At 43.3% G+C, this 23,314-nt stretch overlaps 1 protein-coding gene across 1 annotated transcript in view; it reads left to right on the forward strand.

The window, feature by feature from the left end:
- PLCE1 (phospholipase C epsilon 1) overlaps positions 1-23,314 on the forward strand; it is a 596,448-nt gene that overhangs the window by 159,853 nt on the left and 413,281 nt on the right. Inside the window, exon 3 of the mRNA XM_089687781.1 lies at positions 10,797-11,058. Within this exon, the coding sequence (XP_089543907.1) occupies positions 10,797-11,058 (262 nt within the window). The remainder of the gene's footprint in view (positions 1-10,796; positions 11,059-23,314) is intronic.

Genomic DNA, 23,314 nt, shown 5'->3' on the forward strand with positions numbered 1-23,314 from the left:
ATAGATCTGAATATTGATCAATCCTGAAGTACTGACAGCCAATCTAATTTCTTGAGGTCCAAGAATGTCAGAACAGTACAGATATCCCCCAAATGACCACTTTTTGCAAAGTAGACAGTCCAACGTACTTCATAAGAGGCGTGGCGAGTTTTTTGAAGTTGTATTTTTTACATACTGTCACCAGTGCAATACAGCGTCATCATATAACTGGCATGGCGGTGATCAGGGACACTGACTGGTGACAGTGTGAAAAAAATATATATATATTTTTTTTTCTATTTTTTTTTTACTTCAAATTTTTTATTAATTGTTTTCTTTTTTTTAAGATTTTCTTTTCATATTTCACTATGTCCAAAGTAGTACAATGTTACCATAGTAACATTGTACTACTTTGGGGAAGTGATCAATATTTTTTTTTTTTTTACACAATTTGCCTATAGCAAAGAATTACTTTGCTATAAACAAGCATTTACCTGAATGACATTGATTCATTCAGGGTTTTTTTTTTTTTTTTTTTTTTTGTGCTTAGCTGTGATTTGGCCACAGCTAATCACATGACATGTGCATGTGACTAGCTGTGACCATTCACAGTTAGACACTAGTATACAATGGATGGCATGAATGAAGCCATCCATTGTATACAACTGTCATGTGACCTGCTGTGATTGGTCACAGCAGGTCACATGGTATCGGCAACGGGGGCCGGTACTCAGATCTGTCATTGGCCGTGTCCGAGGTACACGGCCGGTGACAGATAGCGCCGCTGTGCAAGCGCGCAAACTGCACATGTGCGGGAGGACGCCATATGGCGGCCTCCCGGAAAGGTAATACATTTTTGCGGACGCCATTTGGTCATAGGCCGGGCGTCAAATGGTTAATGCTATCACAGGAAATGCAAATATCCCCTAAAACTTCAATGGGCATTGTCACATATTCTTTTTTGAGAAATCTGGGGTCTATCAGACTCTAGATATCTCCTCTGCCCTTACATTATCTAATCTCACCAAGATCGGTGTGATCAGATGCTTTCCCATTTTACAAATGGCGCTGTTTATATCCTGCGAAACTGAAGTGATGAAATGTTTGTAGCTTCCGGTCTATTAGACTATAGAGATGATTGGAGCCATTCTGGTCTCTGATCAGCTCTATGGTCAGCCATCGGAACTGCCGGCTGCATTCTCTGATTCCCCTGTGGGACAAGAGAGCCCAAGAAAACTGTGGAAGGCAGCAGGAGGGGGGGATGTCCTTTCTTACTGCTCCTAAAAACAATTCAGCAGCTAATTGGCCACTAAGATTGTTTTTACATGAAAGTCAACTACCAGCTGTAAAAAACTGTACCAGAATGATGCCTGTAGCTGCAGGCATCATCCTGGTATAACCAAAGTCCAGTGACGTACCAGTACATTGCTGGTCCATGTTGGGCATATATGTAACGGCACGGGCATACAATGAATTGGCTCTGTGGATCAACATGACCGCAATTCATTCTTTTCTGTAATGCCCATGTTGAGGGTTAGGCCCGAAAGAGTTTTAAATTCAGAAACCGTGATAGCTTTCCATGCGAATTGTCTGGAAAGAGCTGAATTTGGATGGGCGGCCATGTATTGTTGTGTGTATAAATTTCCTTGGCCCACAATTAGTTGGTACAAATCTTCTGTGAAAAACAGCGGAGGGGCTAAATGCTAGTGCTGGCAGTGAACAGGGCCGATCCTGCTAACTCTGCGCTTTTGGGGACACTATACAAGAGAGACACTAGTATAGTTCTGTACATGATCAATATCTTGATCCGTACAAACAGTATACTAGTAATGGGGGTGATCAGTGACCTATAGCGTGAATGCGATAGTGTGCGGGCAACTAACACTAGCTGACCCTGGCTGGGTGGGGCGCTAACTAACCCTGACATTATCTGATGTCGCTAGTGGCAGGAATGCAGTGATCAGTGAAAAATTCTATATACTGACACTGTACTAATGGCACTGGATGGGTGATGGGGTGATCAAAGGGTTAAGTGTGCTAATCTAACGTGTGTGTGTGTAAAATGTGGTGGTGCCTTTACTTGGTGCCGTGTTCTCTCTTCTCTCCCTGGACCGACGGGTGGGGGCACCCCAAAATAGAAAGCAACACAAGATTACGTCACTTTGCCAATAGCTGCTGCTCGCTGCAAAATGCGGGTAAGCGGTTGGTAAGTAGTTAGGAAAAAAAAAAATTCTCAATACGTTTTTTTTTTTTTTTTATACTTTTATCAGAATAGTACAATGTTACCATAGTAACATTGTACTACTCTCAGAACCAAACTCATTCATGAACTGTGTTGTGTTAGTACAGCCAGAGCGACGTATGGGTACGTCGCTTTGCCTGTAGCTGCCGCTCTGCTGCAGTACATTGCGGGCGGGAAGTGGTTAATGGAGATTGCACATAAACGAAAGGAATAATGTTTCATAGTACACAAAAAACCTCAAATGAGCCCGCAGGTGTAGAACAGTCCACAGGATATTCGCAACAGAGGTAGGGGAAGATGTTGTTGTTCATTGGAAGTCAGATCTTTACTTTAGGCTCTCCTTGCATTAAGTTGTTTTAAAATAAACCTATATCTGTCACATAAGTTTATGAAGATAAAGTGAAGTTGCCCATCACACTGAAGGATCAGTTTGGGGTCTCTGGGGTAGGGGATTTAGCCATACCTTATTTTTTCAGGAAAAGTTTGAGATTTTCATATCATGTCAGCTGTAGTATATTTGAATTGCAGACCTATAGCCAGATACACTATATTGCCAAAAGTATTGGGACCCCTGCCTTTACACACACATGAACTTTAATGGCATCCCAGTCTTAGTCCGTAGGGTTCAATATTGAGTTGGCTCACCCTTTCCAGCTATAATAGCTTCAACTCTTCTGGGAAGGCTGTCCACAAGGTTTAGGAGTGTATCTATGGGAATGTTTGACCATTCTTCCAGAAGCTCATTTGTGAGGTCAGGCACTGATGTCGGACAAGAAGGCCTGGCTCACAGTCTCCGCTCTAATTCATTCCAACAGTTCTGTTGAGTTGAGGTAAGGAGTCTGTGCAGGCCAGTCAAGTTCCTCCACCCCAAACCTGCTCATCCATGTCTTTATGGACCTTGCTTTACGTACTGGTTAGTAGTCATGCTGGAACAGGAAGGGACCATCCCCAACTGTTTCCACAAAGTTGGGAGCATGAAAATTGTCAAAAATATCTTGGTATGCTGATGCCTTAAGAGTTCTCTTCACTGGAACTGGGGGGCAAAGCCCAACCCCTGAAAAATAACCCCACACCATATTTCTCCCTCCACCAAACGTTACTGTCAGGAAACTAGTGCAGCTAATGCTAATTCTTCTGCAGCTCATATGAATTCCCCTTCAGCTAATGCTAATTCCTGCGCAGCTAATGCTCGTTCACTTGTACCAGCACACAGATGAGCCCAGGCTAATATCCAGCATGCACGTCTTCCCGCATTGGTGCCAAGCTGCCTATTTAAAGGAGACTCAGCTGTGTGCCAATTGCTGGATGTTCTTCAGCTTCCTGTGACCTGTGTTCCTGTTTGTACTGACTGATCTTCCATTGCTGACCTGGCTTGCTCCTGACCTTGCTCTGTGGATTCTGGATTCTGACCTTGACTTGCCTTAGATTACTCTCTGCCTGATCTCCTACTGCTGACCCCGGCTTTCTACTGGACATCGCTCTGCTTGCTAACCTGGTACCGGCTGTGGCCTGCTGCCTGACCACGTTACTGTCTCACTGTGTATGACCCTGGCTCAACTTGACTACATTCCTGACCATGGCAATCACCTGCTATCAAGCTATTGGCACCTGTGCTGCTTTGAGCCTTGTACCTCTATCACCACATTCAGGGGTGCTTGGACCAGAGCCACAAGGGCAGCCCTCTCGTCAACTCGGCATTCAACCAAGGTACCTGACAGTTACATTTGGCACAATGCAGTCAGGCAAGTACCGTTCTCCTGACAGCCGCCAAACCCATTGGATTGACAGAGAAGCATGTTTTGTCACTCCAGAGAACACGTCTCCACTGCTCTAGAGTCCAGTGGCGGCGCGCTTTACACCACTGCATCTAACGCTGTACATGGCATTTGGTGATGTAAGGTTTGGATGCAGCTGCTCGGCCATGGAAACCCATTCCATGAAGCTCTATACGTACTGTTGTGCTAATCTGAAGGCCACACGAAGTTTGGAGGTCTTTAGATATTGACTCTACAGACAGTTGGCGCCTTCTACGCATTGTGCACTGAGCCTGATTCAGCGATGCACACGAGAGTTGAGTTATTGGCCTTTGGCTTCAGCTGCTGTCAGTCGCAGCCAGTGAGGAGGGATTGGGGCAGCCCTGAGCCATGCTTTGTGTGTCTTTTAGACACACACAGGTGGTTTAGGAGCGAGCCTGCACTAGTGCCCCCATAGCAAGCAGCTTGCTATGGTGTGCACTCTGGGGGGGAGGGGCCATGAGTGCTGATGCAGGACCTGAGAAGAGGAGGAACGGGGCTGCTCTGCTTTAGAACCACTTTAAGTTCATTGTATGCATTCTATGTAATGTAATACTTGGAAGTATTTTTTTTTTACCTCTCAGTATGTAAGGTGATTGTAGCTGAAATAAGGCACTTATACAGTACTCTCTTATACCTCACAAAGTGATGACAATACTTCTGGAAATTATCTTCTTTACTTTATTTTCCAGAAATCCATAACTCAAGCATGTAAAACTTGCTGTCTGCACAGTGGCCTGTATGTTCTGGGCTGTGTGTACATATATATTTACTAGCCCCTTGCTTCAGACTCTTACCTTACAAATTTACAGCATGAGTAATCACTGGGGGAAAGAGAGACTATAAAAATGATTCCTCCTGCCTGCAGCAGACTGAGAAAAAAATATTCTCAGATCATGCCTCTCGGCCTAGACACATTTACTTCTTTTTTTTTTTTATTTAAAGTTGTACATCGTGCTTGATAGGAAATAAAACAATAAGAGAAACTGCTTATCACTCTCTCCCTTATCATATGAGCTTGAAACACTTAGGGCCCATTAAAATGGCATGCTGTGGTAAAGCTCAATTAACCGTGGTAATGCACAATTGGTTCGCCTTACGTTTGGTGCCATACATTGCACAGTAATGTACTACAATTCACTGTGAATATCTGTGTTAACAAAAATGTGCAGATGCAATTTGGATATGTTGTGGTATGTTTGGGAGCTTCTTCAGTTAAAAGGGCTGCTTTTACACAACACCCATTACTTGCATCATAATGTGCGTTGTATGCACTGTAAGGGATCACTGTGTTGTGAATATACAATTACACTTTCATGAGTCTCAAACAACCTACTTACTTGACGTACAGTATTTACAATTTTGATTACCAACATTCTTTTACGTTCAAATGCTCTTAAAAAAAAAAAAGTAATTTAGGAGCAAACATTTGTTCTGTAGAGGAGAACAGTGCAACGGAGCAAGAATAAGACAACCGTAACTGGACACAGTTTTAGTAGTCTGTTGAAAAAGTAAATATTTTGAAGTAACTACCAAAAAAGGTAGTTTATATTTATTTATATAATGCCATGCTCAAACGCTGGCTGTAAATTATAAAGAATAAATATTTCAGTGCAAGAACAGTCTCTTATGAAAAGGAACAGAATTGGAAAATGTTCTACAACGAACAGATATTCTGGCGACAGTCTTGAAGACACTTTACACATGTTAGATTAACACCATTATTTCATGTATAATCCGTCCAAGGAAACACTGTCTCCTTTTTTTGTCAACAAGGCATTTTTTCCTGTTGCTGTTAAAAGAAACTCTAATTTACTGTAGACATCGGGTCTTGCTTCATTCACCGCATCTCACTTTTTCTGAATGCTTTTTCTCAAATGTGTTTCATTATTTGGCTGAAAGTTGTAAATTAGTTATTTCAGTTGTTTAGGGATTATTTATAAATCACTAGCTATACTGACCTTTTGAGTGTGCATATACATGCTGTGGTTTTTTTTATTGTTAGTGAGATGTGTTCTCCTTATATATCTGAATTTTTGTCCTGAGGCTTCATGTAATTGTGCTGTTAAAGTTCACCTTGCACTAAAAATGCAAGATCTGCTTATTTGGTTTTCTCTCTTCCTCAGTGCAAAAACGCTAAAATATATGAGACAAAATATTACTTGTAAGGAAAATGCATATTAAATACACTTGCCTTTCGCCTGATTCTGGCCATGGCAGTTGGGTAAGGGTGCCAAGTAACTCAGATCTTGTGTGGATGCACTTCTGCACTATGCTGTAGCTTCACCTTGTGAAATTTGGGCTGCTCCGCATTCTGCAAGATCTTGTCAGAAGGAACTTGTTGTCACCCCCTGCAGTATGGAAGCTGGGGGAAAGTTAAACTGATTCTAAAGGTTGTAATATAAGAAGAATAATAACAAATATGTTATATTTACCTGCTCTGTTTAATGGTTTTGCACAGAGCAGCTTGATCATCTTCTTTTTCTGGTCCCCTGCTGGCGATCCAGGCTCCTCCCCCCTGTCTAATACCCTCAATAGCAAGCCTCTTGCTATGAGGGCACTCAAGCAGGCTCACTCCTGAGCCACTCTGTCTGTTCACACACAGAGCATGGCTTGGCCCCGCTCTTTCCTCATTGGCTCACTAGCTGTGACTGACAACAGTAGGAGCCAATGGCTCCCACTGCTGTATAAACCAATGAGGAGAGTGAGACCTGGGAGAGCCACTGCTCTCATGCACATTGTTGGATCGAGATGGAGCTCAGGTAAGTTGCACCTAGAAGGTTTTTTTACCTTAATACATCAAATACATTTAGGTAAAAAACCTTGAGACTTTAGAACCACTCTAAGGGTATGTGTGTTTTTTTTTTACTTGTTTTGTTTTATACAATGGGATAGAAAGGGCATCATAATGTTATGTTATGAATGGCACTTTATTGAGCTGCAAGGTGGTCTGTGTTAGATACTTCATATGGTGGTTGGCAGATTTGCAGATGATGTCATATAGTCATGGCTGTACACTATAGAACAGAGCTATACGCTGATTAATTCACACATTGGCAGAAAGTAAACTCCCCAGCTGTTTTGAAGCTGGTTATCCTGGCATGTGGGTCCTACTGAAACAACTAGTTTAAGAACAGCTCCCATAGGCTGCCTAGCCTAGTAAAAATGTTGCATAACCTATGAAATGAAGTGTCTGTACATATCTGTGTCCTTCTGTCTACACATCTAGTAACTTGTGTATTCATAATTTACAATTACTTTAACCACTAGCCTACAGGGCACTTATACCCCCTTCCTGCCCAGGCCAATTTCCAGCTTTCAGCGCTGTTGCACTTTGAATGATAATTGCGCGATCATGCAACACTGTACCCATATGAAATTTTTATCATTTTTTTGCAACAGATAGAGCTTTATTTTGGTGGTATTTAATCACCTCTAGATTTTTTTTTCTTAAACACACTAAAAACCACTGAAAATTTTGAAAAAAAAAAGTTTTTTCTTAGTTTTTGTTATAAAATGTTGTAAATAAGTGATTTTTCTCCTTCACTGATGTGCGCTAATGAGGCTGCACTGATGGGCACTGATAGGATGCACTGTTGGGCACTGATAGGCTGCAATGATGGACACTGATAGGCTGCACTGATGGACACTGATAGGTGGCACTGATGAGGAGGCACTGGTAGGTGGCACTGATGGGCATTGACAGGCATCACTGATGGGCACTGATAGGTGGCACTGATAGGCGAGACTGACTGGCATGTTAGGTGGCACTGACTGGCACTGATAAGCAGCACTGACGGGCACTGATAGGCGGCACTGCTGCACACTGATAGGTGGCACTGACTGGCACTGATAGGCGGCACTGACTGGCACTGATAGATGGCACTGATTGGCAGCACTGATAGGTGGCACTGACTGGCATTGATAGGTGGCACTGATGGGTGACACTGAAAGGCAGCTCAGGTGGGCACTGATATGTGGCATTGATGTGGCACTGATGGGCACTGAAATGTGGCATTGCTGGGCACTGGCAGGTGGCATGGATGAGCACTGAGAGCTGGCACTGATGGACACTGACAGGTGTCGCTGCTGGGGCTACACAGATCATCAGGGCACACTGATCATCAGTGCTCTGATGATCTGTGTACATGTCCCCTCCGAGGAAAGCTGATTACCGGCTCTCCTCTCCTCACGAGCTGTCAGTGTGACAGCTCAAGGGGAGAGAAATGCAGATAACCGGCATTTCCCTGTTTACATGTGATCGGCTGTGATTGGACACAGCTGATCACATGACCGAGCTGACATCTTTGGCTCTTTCCGCGGATCGGCGATCCGCTATGTCCGAGGGACACAGCGCACTGCCGATCGCCGCGCTGTGCTCTCCGGGAGCCGCGCATGCGCGGTTAGAATGGGAGGACGTCATATGACGTCCTCCCAGAACGAGAGAACCGCCTTGCGTCTGTCATATTACTATATAGCGGGTGGGAGGCGGTTAATCATGCATTGCTGTTTACTTATCAAGAGCAAAAAACTTAATGAAGTATACAGGTGAAACTCGAAAAATTTGAATATCGAGCAAAAGTTCATGTATTTCAGTAATGCAACTTAAAAGGTGAAACTAATATATGAGATAAACTATCTTGCTTTGCATGTAATGAGTCTAAGCCGTGATTTGTCATAATTGTGATGATTATGGCTTACAGCTCATGAAAACCCCAAATCCACAATCTCAGAAAATTAGAATATTACATGCAATCAATCAAACAAGGATTGTACATAGAACAATATCGGACCTCTGAAAAGCATAAGCATGCATATGTACTCAGTACTTGGTTTGGGCCCCTTTTGCAGCAATTACTGCCTCAATGCGGCATGGCATGGAAGCTATCAGCCTGTTTCACTGCTGAGGTGTTATGGAAGACCAGGATGCTTCAATAGCGGCCTTCAGCTCTTCTGCATTGTTCGGTCTCATGTCTTTCATCTTTCTCTTGGCAATGCCCCATAGATTCTCTATGGGGTTCAGGTCAGGCGAGTTTGCTGGCCAATCAAGCACAGTAATTCCACAGTCATTGAACCAGGTTTTGGTGCTTTTGGCAGTGTGGGCAGGCGCCAAGTCCTGCTGGAAAATGAAGTCAGCATCCCCATAAAGCTCATCGGCGGAAGGAAGCATGAAGTGCTCCAAAATCTCCTGGTAGATGGCTGCGTTGACCTTGGACTTAATGAAGCACAGTGGACCAACACCAGCAGATGACATGGCTCCCCAAATCAACACAGACTGTGGAAACTTCACACTGGACTTCAAGCATCTTGCAGTGTGTGCCTCTCCATTCTTCCTCCATACTCTGGGTCCTTGTTTTCCAAATGAGATGCAAAAGTTGCTCTCATCAGAAAAGAGGACTTTGGACCACTGAGCAACAGACCAGGTCTGTTTTTCTTTAGCCCAGGTAAGACGCTTCTGATGTTTGTTGTTCAGGAGCGGCTTGACAAGAGGAATACGACATTTGAAGCCCATGTCCAAGATCCATCTGTGTGTGGTGGCTCTTGATGCACTGACTCCAGCCTCAGTCCACTCCTTGTGAGTCCCCAACACTTTTGAATGGCCTTTTCCTGACAATCCTCTCCAGGCTGCTGTCATCCCTGCTGCTTGTGTACCTTTTTCTTCCACAGTTTTCCCTTCCACATAACTTTCTATTAATCTGCTTTGATACAGCACTTTGGGAACATCCAACTTCTTTTGCAATTACCTTTTGAGGCTTTCCCTCCGTATGGAGGGTGTCAATGATGGTTTTCTGCACAACTGTCAGGTCAGCAGTCTTTCCCATGATTGCGATTCCTACTGAACCAGACTGAGTGACCATTTGAAGGCTCAGGAACCCTTTGCAGGTGTTATGGCTTAATTAGCTGATTAGAGTGGGACACTTTGAGCCTAGAATATTGCACCTTTTCACAATATTCTAATTTTCTGAGATTGTGGATTTGGGGTTTTCATGAGCTGTAAGCCATAATCATCACAATTATGACAAATCACGGCTTGAACTATCTTGCTTTGTATGTAATGAGTCTATCTCATATATTAGTTTCACCTTTTAAGTTGCATTACTGAAATAAATGAACTTTTGCACGATATTAAAATTTTTGGAGTTTCACCTGTATAACATAAACCAAAATTTAGGCAGCCACTGTATTCAGTACTGTTTTTTTGTTGAAAAATATACTTTGTTTATATATAAAATAAATAATATTTTATTATGGTACATTCTGCACATGAATACACCACATTAAAATAATATTTCAGTAACACAAATTACATTCACTCTGCGGTTTGATGCCCAATATGCAGCACAGAGCAAGATGTTTCCTGTGCCATCAGATCACATGATACCACTTTACACCGTAAGCGTTAAGGTACCACCAAAATACCTAGTGGTGTCAGACTTGCAGTGCCTGAGTTTACCCCTACCCCACGTATCCTACAAAGCACTGCAATAAATCCAAACTCTATTCAGTTCTGATACTCCACTAATGTAGGATCTATTCAGGTTTCTGATATCTGTAATATCTCAACAGTGCTCTCCTCTTCAGCGTTTAGAGGGTGTGGGGGGTACTTGTGGTGGGTCTTAGAAATTGATAGTGTGTGCTACTTGGAATGAAGATCACAAGTAGGACATTGATAGCATGGTTTGAATTTGTAGAAAAAACACTGGGAGAAAAAAGTCATCAGATTAATAATGTAATATATTATTTTACATGTACATAGTAAATACATTTTTTTTCTTTTACAGAATTGCAGTATCTACAATGGGGAAACTGACAGTGATCACCTTTCTGTGTGCCTGCTTGAAAAATGTTTGATCCCCCTGGTTGCCAACATCACTCATCTGCCTGTGAAACAAAATGATTATTCTGGATTTTTTGCAACTTTGCATAGAACAACCACATCTCAGTTCATAAGTGGGGCACTGCTGGAAGCAACTACATTGTTAGGTGCAAGAAGCGGTCTTCCCAGTTTAACTTGTGGCTCCATTGGGAGAACAATGCTAAAAGGTAACTGGAATTTATGTAAAATGAAGTTGTAAAAAAAAATGTAACAGTAAAAAATCAGTTTGATTATACTTCGTTAACTCCAGGAATGATCTGTGTTGCATGCTTGGTACAACATAGGTTTTTTTTCCAGAATATGTTTATTTGAGTTTACAGACATACAATAGTAACATACATGGGCAAAATACAAAAGGTGTGGCTTGCGCAGGAGACAATGCCCAGGTGCAATTCCAAAAAATATATTAAAAAAGTAAAAAAAAAACAAAAAAACATTTAAAGAACAAGTTGCAAGGCTCATGCACAAAATAATCACATGTAAGAGTAATGACCAATCACCTAGACCAGACTTTGTTAAACTTTGTCGGGCAGACCCTATTATGGTATATGTCTTGGTACAAGGGTAAAACTGAGTTGACCAGCTTCATCCAAAATGAAACCGAGGGTGGAGAAGGCTTTTTCCAATGAAGAGCAATGGCTTTCTGGGCTTAGAACAGGAGAAGACTTAAAAGTATTTTTGTTGCCAACCTGAGAGCTAGTTCTTTGACTAGGCATAAGAGACAAAATCTTGGTGATAAGGCAATGAGGATTTGTACCACTGAATTAATAACCTCTAGATCCTGTCGCCAGTATACCACTATAGCAGGACACTCTCAGAAGACAAGTATGTAGTCTCCCACGGAGTGTGAACATTGCCAGCATGTGGGGGATATGGAGGAATTCATTTTGTGGGGTCTGTGTAGAGTCAGATAAGCTCTATGAACAATTTTAAATTGTATTAGTTTGCCCCTAATGGTTCCAGGTGGTTAAAGGGAAAGTCCCATACTTCAGACCAGTCTTCATCATTCATCTCCAGAACATCAGTACTCCACTTTTGTTGGTAAAGCTGCAGTCAATATATATCTGAAGAGCCTGGAGGTGGGCTTTTCCAAGTCAGGTACTCGCAGTATGGACTCTGATTCAGAATAGGAGAGTTCTAGCTGCAGACCAAGGAACAGAGTGTCAAAGGCATGGGCAATTTGGAGGTATCTAAACTGATAGTGGGAGGGGAGATTGAACTTTTGTTTAATAGAGTGGAAAGGTAGTAGTCTATGATGTGCGATAATATGCTCCAACACTTTTATTTTGTACTTAGCCCAAACCAAGGGATCTGGAAGAGTAAAAAATGGGGGAGGGAAGGGATGAGCCAAAGAGGGGTACGGGGAGACCGTGTGCCAGGTGGAATGAATTCAAATTGAAGACCCATTGTCCAGGCTTTCAGCGTGGTAAGCATAGATGGGGTTAAATTGTATGGGGCCTTTGGACGCACAGCATAGGTTTACATACCTCATACCTGATGGCCCCTGGGGAAGCTGGAAATTACTGTAGTAGTCAAGTCTACTATGGTTATAGCTGCAATATTTTGGGACCAGTTCAGGTTCTGTGTGAGCATGTGTTCTGTGTCATCCATGCTGCATATGTTGTTACCCTTTTCTGACAGAAGGTGAGATACTTAAGAGATAAAGGGTGGGTTCATAATACCTCTCCTGGTCTTTAAGCTCCCTGGGCATCCTGGAAAGACAGAATTCAAACATGTCCTTTATTCTGTGTTTGGCACTGATGACTAAAAGCTTGACTGCACATGGATATTCCAGTTGAATGGCAGGACAGCAGTTGGGGATTGACAGATATTGTACTGACAGTATCTGTAATAATAATGTGGACTGGGCCCCTCAAAAGGCTTTGTGAAAGGACAAAGCCAACATGTTGTTCAGAATTCTTAAAGTGGAATCGTAACTAAAAATAATAAAAAATGTCAGGCAGAAATTTTAATTCAGAAGAGTCATGCTTTGTCTCTTCTGCATTAAAGTTATTTATCTGTCTATCCGCCCCTGTACAATGAGCTGCGAATGTTCAGCTTACTGTACAAATATGGCAATGCTGAATATGACGGAACTCCCGCGCATGGGTCATCCACACCCAGACGATGACAGCGGCCAGCAATTGAAACCTGGAAGCTGACCACTCAAAGATTTCCGTGGCGAGGCGTGTAGCAGAGAGACGCTGCATCACTGGAACTGAGGTGAATATATTGTTGCTTTTAGTCAGTTGTGACAGTTTGTAACAAGAGGAGACACATAACAGCAGTGATCCCCTTTACATCATCCCAGGAAGGCATCCTATACAATCAACAACCTTTTGGCTGCATTCAAAACACCCTTAATAGTACTTTGATAGGATTAGAGCAGAATCTAACCCAATCCATATCTTAGTCTTCGGACCATCGTAAAACTGACAGGTTTTTAGACTTGAGTAACTGGATGCTTAACAAGTGTCCCTCTTCCTAATAGTATCATATTTAGCACCTGTCATAAATAGCTTAGCTGGAGTCGGTGACAAATACACAATGCTGTCTATCTTTTCTTGTAGACATCAATCATTTAGCAACATTTTAATTACAAACACCACTATATTAAAAGGTGCTGGAGGCAAACGGGACACCTTACCTCTCCTAGATAAAATAGCCATCCAATACTTATAATATTTGGATTAATTTAATTAAGGTAATTTCATGCTGCAAAATAAAATACAACTTAACCTGTAGGTATTTAAATATAGTAATACCTATAGAAAACTGTATCCATGGGAGAGCCCCTACATGATCATAAACATGGGGACATACCATTGGCCATTTTTCGGACCTCTTGATTGGTCAGATCATTTCTGTCAACACCCTTTTCGTGCACAAGAAAAGAGGGGCTGCATCAACAGTCTGGAGCTCTCCTTCAACATCAAACACAAGGAATATCAGCCAAGATCTATGAGAACCACTGATCCATCTTGCTCTTTGACTGGACTCTGCTGAATGCACAGACCCAGGATTCTATTAAAGGGTTAGTTCACCTTTACCAAATCACTGCCTATGCCAATAACGGATGTCTGCAGATAAAAACAAACTATACGGCTTGGACTAAGGCTGAATAATACCCTTGCATTAGGTGTAGGCCATTTATATACCTCCTAAAGCCTGACTGGAATACTCCCAGGACATTGCTAGGTGAGGCCTAGTCATTACTGCTCACCTCCACCCTCACAGGAGTGAGCTCTCAGTGGCTGAGCTTAGAGTTACTGTATCAGGGGAGCAAAAGAGCATGTGAGGGGGTCTGAATCAGAAACTGCTCACTTCTGTAATGGCGGAGCTGGCAGTAATTACTAGGCCTCACTTAGCAACTTCCTAGCAACGTCTTGGGAGTATTCCACTTAGGCTTCATGAGGTACATAAATGGCCTACACCTATAGCAAGGGAATTATTCAACTTTAGTCAGAGCTACATGGTTTGTTTTAATCTACAGACACCCCTTATCTGCATAGGCAGGTTTCTGATAAAGGTGAACTAACCGTTTAAATATTTTCTTTCTAAATTCCTTTTTGTCTTGCTGTTGCATTATTGTCTCTTTATTCCTTTGTAATATTCTTTTTCTGTTACTAAACAATGTTCTGAAAAGTGTTAATATTGTCACTGATGCACTAACACAGAACTCAAAGATCCCTTTTTCTATGAAGAGGGCTACTACAATGTAAATCTCATGATATACCTGTCTGTAGTGACAGTTTGTATTACAGACGGTTATTTCAAGTCATATGTGTTATCGCTAGTATTGTGAATGGATGATGGGCCGAACCCTATCTGGTGGCAGCGTGATAGATCTAAACCAAGTGACAATTACTCTGTTGACATGTGTTTGTGGTCCCAGAAGCTGGAAAAAAAACTGTCTAGGGTGAGGTTGAGAAGGTCATTGTTGCATATCAGTGACAGTATGGTGTGAGTTTGACCAGCCACAATTTGGTAAAGATGGCCTGGGACTGACACTGCACCTGTCACAGGAACAAATTACCAGGTCAGATAGGAACCCTAACTGGCCAGTGTATATGTCCAGTGTTGGCCACAGAAGCACCCCCTAAGTGGTGGTACCCAAGGAAACCCCCTAGGTATGTCTCTGTCCTTCCCCACTTGTCAAAAAAAAAAAAAAAAAATTAAGCTGGGGGTCATCAATTCTAACAGGAAGCACAAGATACCATTGCAGTAGACATTACCCACCTTATGCTCCATGTTGGAAACAAACCATAGAATACCGCTGCAAGGAGTGCTCACTTATTGCTGTTCTGAACATGTAGGGGTGTTAGCTCATTGAACCCTCACATTATACAACTTGGTTCCCTTCACAGAACTAGGACACAGTTTAGAGACTGAGCGTAAATGTAACTCCCAGCAGCCTGCCTGTGGTAGGCAGACTCAGTAGCCAGAGTCTCTGGAAAGAGATTGTGAGAGTTCCCTGCTATGATACTGAGGCTATTTTCTCTGTTCCAAAAGCTCTGGTAATTTTCTGGCAATCCACTAGGACAAAAATGTGTCCATTCTTTTCCAACGCTTGTGCATTTCTATATTTCATTCTGAATTTGGTAAATATTGTGTTAAGCACAACACTTAATTTGAATCTGTAGTGAACCAGCAAATGATCTTGTGGTTACAAATAGTTTTAGTGTGTTTGTAATGAAATTATGTAGACTGTTTCAAATTTGTTTTTTTAGCTGTGGAAGGAATTTCAAGTTAGACCTTCTGTGAAGTTTTTCTTTTTGTCTGTGTCCCTTTTCCTGTGCCAGTGCTTTCTTTTTCAAGGACAGGTGAAAGGTGAGAATGAAATCTTCTGGCCTGGAACAGTTAGCAACTAAAATCTGTAGAAGAGTGTGCCAAGATATTGTTGACAGTCCACATCTTGACATAACTGGACTAGAAAAGAAGGTCTGGGCAAGAAAGTTTTGGCAATAAAATTTTGAATTTTAAAAGGAGTCACAGCAGCTTCCAAGGATTGATATTGGTTTTCATATTTTCCTTTGCCATATTTGTTAAATGTTTCTTTGCCTGTTTTGATATTATTGTACATCTATCATGACAGACATTGCTACCTTCATTTTACTCCATTTAATTGCTGCAGTAAACAATGACTAAAGCTACATCCACAAAAATGTGTGTTGTGCTTGCAGTGCCATTCATTGTTAATGGCACTCCAAATTTGGTAAAACAGACGTGCAATTTTCGTGTGAAAAAAAAAAAGTGAGACAAACACACAATTAAAGAAAAAGTGACACTTTAAGTGGAAAAAGGAACCACTTTCACACATGTAGGGCAGCCTGTTGGATTGAATGACATGCCAAATGCATGTAGTGGAACAATGCACAAAAATGTTTTCTGTGTTTTTGCATGTGTTCCTGAAAAGCTATAGTGTGTGTCAGGGATGCAGGTATCCAGTAAAGGTGATCAGATCAGTAGGCTGTACCTAAAGGAATCAAGAATCGGACTGAATAAGGTTAAAATAAGTTTATTGAAACAAATGACACACTTCCAACATCAACACCAGCAAATCATAAACAATGCAAGTGACAAAATAAATGTAACAGTGCAAAACCCCAAATAAACTAACTATATACAAAATGGAGGGAACACACATGGGCAGGACAAGGTCAGGACAGGAGATAAGGGAAGCAGGGAGCAAGGTACTGGGAGCTGGATGCAAGGAGCAGGTCACAGGAACAGGTCTTAGGGTCAGGTACAAGGATCAGGCTCAGGCAGGGACATGGCTTGCATGAAAACTGAAGCACTGAACCTCAGCTATGGGTAAGATTATATACCTCCCAGCAGCCCACGTCAGGTGCAGCCTTATTACTCAGACAGCCCAGCTGCTGGGATACACATGCTGGTGACCACCGGAACTGCGCCCTTTGACTCTGGAAACCACAGTGCCACCAGCAGATGACCCAGGTGATGACATAAGTCCTTGTTCCCCACCACCAGGGTCTGGAAGCTGACTGGTTCTGGTTACCCTCTGCCGGGGTCCAAAAACTGTCTGGATTCCCTATATGTCAAATCCCTAAAGCAGCGCAACATCTGAAACTTGCACATCCCAAATGCAGCGTATGTCCCAACGCTGGTACCCCCAAGGCCAACTGAAGGCCTAACACCAGTATCCCTGGTCCATACAGTTACTCTGAAGCCAGGGTGTCCCATCGCAACTGGACATTCATTAACTTGGTTGCCAGAAACTGCTGTACACTCACACAGCCACACAAGTCTTCCCAAGGCTTTGGTCACCCAGCAAGGATCGCTTAATGTACCTGGGATTGTAGAGGTACCACCTAGGTCAGAACAAGGTTCAGATGGAACTCTGCCCTTTCCAAGAAGACCTCTATTACTGGGGCTGAACAGGTGAATGCAGCTCTTAATTCCAAAGTAGGTACAGTATCTCACAGAAGTGAGTACACCCCTCACATTTTTGTCAATATTTTATTATATCTTTTCATGTGACAACACTGAAGAAATTACACTTTGCTACAATGTAAAGTAGTGAGTGTACAGCTTGTACAACTGTGTAAATTTGCTGTCACCTCAAAATAACAACACACAGCCATTAATGTCTAAACCGCTGGCAACAAAAGTGAGTACACCCCTAAGTGAAAATGTTCAAATTGGGCCCAAAGTGTCTATTTTATGTGGCCACCATTATTTTCCAGCACTGCCTTAACCCTCTTGGGCATGGAGTTCACCAGAGCTTCACAGGTTGCCACTGGAGTTCTCTTCCACTCCTCCATGATGGCATCACGGAGCTGGTGGATGTTAGAGACTTTGCACTTGTCCACCTTCCATTTGAGGATGCCCCAAAGATGCTCAATAGGGTTTAGGTCTGGAGACATGCTTGGCCAGTCCATCACCTTTACCCTCAGCTTCTTTAGCAAGGCAGTGGTCGTCTTGGAGGTGTGTTTGGGGTCATTAATCATGTTGCAATACTGCCCTGTGGCCCAGTCTCTGAAGGGAGGGGAGCATGCTCTGCTACAGTATGTCACAGTACATGTTGGCATTCATGGTTCCCTCAATGAACTGTAGCTCCCCAGTGTCGGCAGCACTTATGCAGCCCCAGACCATGACACTCCCACTACCATGCTTGACTGTAGGCAAGACACACTTGTCTTTGTACTACTCACCTGGTTGCTGCCACACAACGTGACACCATCTGAACCAAACTGTTTACGGGCTTTCTTGTGCATCATCGTTAGAGGAGGCTTCCTTCTGGGACGACAGCCATACAGACCAATTTGATGCAGCGTGCGGCGTATGGTCTGAGCAATGACAGGGTGACACCCACCCCTTCAACCTCTGCAGCAATGCTGGCAGCACTCATACGTCTGGTTCCCAAAGACAACCTCTGGATATGATGCTGAGCAAATGCACTCAACTTTTTTGGTCAACCATGGTGAGGCCTGTTCTAAGTGGAACCTGTCCTGTTAAACCGTAGTATGGTCTTGGCCACCATTCTGCAGCTCACTTTCAGGGTCTTGGCAATCTTCTTATAGCCTGGTCATCTTTATGTAGAGCAACAATTATTTTTTTCAGATCCTCAGAGAGTTCTTTGCCATGAGGTTCCACGTTGAACTTCCAATGACCAGTATGAGAGAGTGAGAGCAATAACACCAAATTTAACACACCTGCTCCCCATTCACACCCAAGACCTTGTAACACTAATGAGTCACATGACATCGGGAGGAAAAATGGCTAATTGGGCCCAAGTTGGACATTTTCACTTAGGGGTGTACTCACTTTTGTTTCCAGCGGTTTAGACATTAATGGCTGTGTGTTGAGTTATTTTGAGGGGACAGCAAATTTACACTGTTATACAAGCTGTACACTCACTACTTTACATTGTAGCAAATTGTAATTTCTTCAGTGTTGTCACATGAAAAGATATAAAAAAAATTTACAAAAATGTGAGGGGTTTACTTGCTTCTGTGAGATACTGTATCTGGACTATTCGGCCTTAGCGCAACAGAAACATATGACCACAAGAGGGACTCAAGAGAGACAGCAATTGGGATCTTAGAACGATTGGGTAGCCCATGCCAGGCATGCAACAAACTTGGAGGAGCACCAGAATTAGACCCAACAGCGAATTAGACCCTGGTATCGAAGACTAGCCAGGCAGCTTGCACAAAACCATTGGCGGAAGACTGGGCAGTGAGCACAGGAGCATCAGGGACAGGTTGGGCAGCGAGCACAGGAGAATCAGAGGCAGGCTGGGCAGTAGGCAGAGGAGCAGCAGTGGCAGACTGGGCAGCAGGCAGATGAGCATCAGAGGCAGGCTGGGCAGCAGGAAGAGGCGCATCAGAGGCAGGCTGGGTAGCAGGCAGAGGAGCATCAGAGGCAGGCTGGGCAGCAGGTAGAGGAGAATCAGAGGCAAGCTGGGCAGCAGGCAGACAGGCATCAGAGGCAGGCAGAGGACCATCAGGCTGGGCAGCAGGCATGGCACTATCAGGCTGGGCATCAGGAACAGGACTACCAGTTTGGGTGTCAGGAACAGGACCACCAGGCTGGGCATCAGGAAAAGGACCACCAAGGCTGGGCATCAGGAAAAGGACCACCAAGACTGGGCATCAGGAACAGGATCCTCCAGCTGAAAAGCAGAATTAGGATCACCAAATTGGGCAACAGGCAAAGGAGCATCAGAGGCAAGCTTGGCAGAGGAAAGCGGATCACCAGAGGCAGATTTGGCAGTGGACAGCAGAGTATCAGCAGCAGACTGAACCTCTTGGCAAGTATAGAGGCTGGTTGAATCCCATCAGCAGGCAGTATAGAGGGGGCTGGATCTCATTAGTAGGCAGCATGTTATCATGCTAGGCAATGGTCAGGGGATCAGTGAGGTCAGTTTGATTAACCAGTAAAGAGTCTATATAGCCACAATTGACTATGGACAGAGAACCAGTAGGCTGGATAGCATGTGACATATTGTTGAGGTTAAGCTGGGTCACTGGACCACAGGCTGGGTGCAGGGTGGCTTGGAGAAAAGGACGAGGGCCCCACTTGGTTGAATGAGGCAGTCTGTCCAAAAGATGGATGGTACTTCTAAGACAGGATTAAGCAGATGTTATTTGCCGTAGAGTGAAGCTTGGTTACTGAGAATCCCAAATATGAATAGGCAGAAGGTAGGACAGAGGATAGGTCAGGAGGCTGGACTGGAGTGACAGCTGTGGTGGCAGGCTTGACCGGAGCATCTGGCATGGTGGCAGGCTTGACCGAATCAACTGGCATGTTAGCAAGCTTGACCGGAGCATGTGCTGTCATTTCAGGCAAGACCATTGCAAGCTGCATTGTGGCAGGTGGGAACAGAGCAGCTGGCATCGTGGCAGGCAGCACTGGAATTACTGGCATGGAGGCTGACTGGACCAGAGCAACATGTGTGGAGGCAGGAGAGGACAGAAGCAGAATTGTATGGGTTGGGAAAACTTTCCTTTTCTTTTTAGGTTAGGACATTGGAATTTTGCAAGTGATTGCAGTGCTATGAACAGATTGTGCAGCAGATGAAGGGTAATATCAGCACTGAGAGATAGTGGAAAAGGAGGAGCAGTTACAGAGGAGGATTTATGTGGGGTTGCCAGGGGCAATGGAGGAGTAAAGGGGTTTTCACTAGATTAAATGCAGGAAATTTGGAGCTAGTGGAGACAGGATACTGACATACAGTTGGAAGCAAAGTATATTGAACTGCAGCTGTGGTTGCTACGGGTAACGGAGAGGGTGATCTTTGAACAAACTGGTGTCTAGAGGCAGAAGTTGATTGCTGAATGTTGACTGAAGCTGAATTGGAAATATCTGATCATGTTTAAAGTAGGGGCTGAAAAAAATTAAATTCAAAATTCTCTTGTCTGAATAGAGTAGTGGTTCTCAACCTGTGGAACCTCAGGACCCACATTTGTTCTTGATCATTAAGTCGCGACCCAAAAATTATTTAATTTCCAAAGCAGGGGCGGACGGACAACTCATTGGGCCCCCTGGGCAATAGGGGATCATAGGGCCCCTGTGTCCTTGCCCAAACTCAAAAAAGCCTATGAAAAAGGTACCAGGGGCATCTCATGGGGCCACCTACTGACCCTGGGCCCTCGGGCAGTGCCCGAGTTTCCAAATGGTCAGTCCGCCCCTGTTCCAAAGCATTATAATTTATTCCACAAAACAACTTTAGCAGTATTCTACAATGTATATGTACTTTTTAAATAGTAAACAAACGGCTTCCTTCCAAAATGGTTAGTCCAGTAATCACAGCGCCAGTGAAAATGAAAGTCCCGACCGTCTTAACATTTATATTATATATGTTTTTTATTAAGCTATGTTGTCAGGGCATCGGATGTGTTTTTGGGGCATTAGAGAGGGCTGGGGAGCTCTTACCCTGCGGCCTAGTCCTCTCCTGGGCGCGACCCATTACTTGACAAACATGGAACTAGAGAATGTACTGCATTGATACAATCCAGCAGAGCCTCTTGTAAATATACTGAATAATGTTCAAGGAAATGGGGTCTATCATCTTCTAATAGTCACACCAGAGACTCCACCTGAGACACACTAAAAGGAGGAGAAAAATCATCACTACCCTTAGGAAAACTAGATAACGCCAACTCTGCACAGATCTGAATGAGTTGCGGAATTTCTACGAAGGAAAACTCTGCCCTTATCAAGAAGAGAGTGAGCCAGATGGATGCATTCCAAAAACTATTCCCTAGTCTGCTCTTTCAAAATTTGGCAGCAATATCCCCTGTCTTCTTTTACAAGCAATGCATAATATAAAACCTCCTCAGAATGCATCTTGCAGCAGTTAACAAATGCTGAGACCCAATTCCCAGGTGCAGCCGATCTGATTGTTAGTGGCTCAAGGGTGATCAGCTCAGTAGGCTGTACCTTCAGGACTCAGGGAGCAATTTACTGGTAGCAGTTCACAGGAGCAGGTCTCAGGGTCAGGTACAAGGATCAGGCTTGGCAGGGATATGGTTTGCAGGAAGAATACTGAAGCAATGAACCTCCGTTATGGATAGGATTATATACCTCCCAGCAGCCCATGTCAGGTGCAGCCTAATTACTCGGACAGCCCAACTGCTGGGAGACACCCATTGTTGACCACCGGTTACAGCAGGTAACCCAGATGATGACACAAGTCCTGACAATGTGAATGCAGCTTAAAGCAAATTACATATTTTTTGTTTAATTGATACATACTATATATGCATCTATAAAATTTTAGTAACTCTTTCTAAGTAATGTAACAGTAATGTTGATTATTGTTATGCTGTATCCATGGTGTAATGTTTAGTTAGGTCTTATTAAAGACAGTATATTTGCTTTGCATTATCTAAAGCAATTTACAAAGATGTTTTGTTGTGTGTTCCAAATGTTGTATTAGCATAGTTTCCAAGATAAGCTTTGGTAATCCTTTTCTGTAGGTCACATTTTACGGATTTGTCTGAAGGTTTTGAAAGGCTGAAGTGTTCAGAAAACCAGTAAACTATTGATTGTAGAAGAATTGCAACCTAAACCTGTATTGATGCTCTGATTCTGAATTGGTACACCTATACTCAAAATGATGTGGGCAGCCCATTCTGTCATTGTATGAACAACCTCACTTTATGTGAGTTCCACATACCCAAATAACTGTCCAAATATTAACACATTTTCATCGAGCACAGAGAGAAACATCAAGGTCGGTCTGCCATTCGACTTCTGTACAACCACCCTGTCTGATTTTCTACACTTGATGAGTGCTGCAAGCTAAAGCTATAGGTGGGGAAGTATCCCCCCTGTCACACTACAATAGCTTAGTGACAAGAATTCCCCATCCATATCGTGTATGAATGAGGGAATTGAGTCAGTTTTTTTTTTTTTGTTCAACCTTCTGATTGAACCAAAAAAACTAACTCATCTATGTGCTGCCCTAACTATTACCCCCTTGTGATGAGAGAATGACCATTTACAGCATATTTTTCAGGGCTTTCCTAGAAAAGTCAGTTGTCTCAACTTCTAATTTATGATCTAAATAACCTGCATCATTTTTTTCATCTGAATTGTCTCGGACAATTACATTTTTGGCTTATGATTCAATTATGCCCAGCTGTCTTTTCTACCTGCCTTTTGTTAACATTACTTAAATACTTCTACGGTTTTTACACAGCCGAACAAAGCAGCAGCTGGGTCAACACAATGGCAGCACAACCCTCCCGCATGATCGGGAATCCAGAGAATGGTCTCAGGAGGGTCTGAACATAAACGTAAGCCAAAAAGCATCTGAGAGGTGCTAGCGTGGGTCTCCTACAAAATGGCAGAGTCGCCATCTCCACACACAAATACGTCCCGCTCTTCCCAGCTGACACCTCACACCAGCAAGGAGGATGAAGACTCTGATGCAGACACCCTGGTCCCCCC

The sequence above is a fragment of the Staurois parvus genome, unplaced genomic scaffold (genome assembly GCF_062004578.1).
Source record: "Staurois parvus isolate SC_StPar_1 unplaced genomic scaffold, SC_StPar_1.0 ptg000437l, whole genome shotgun sequence".
Taxonomy (NCBI): Eukaryota; Metazoa; Chordata; class Amphibia; order Anura; family Ranidae; genus Staurois; species Staurois parvus.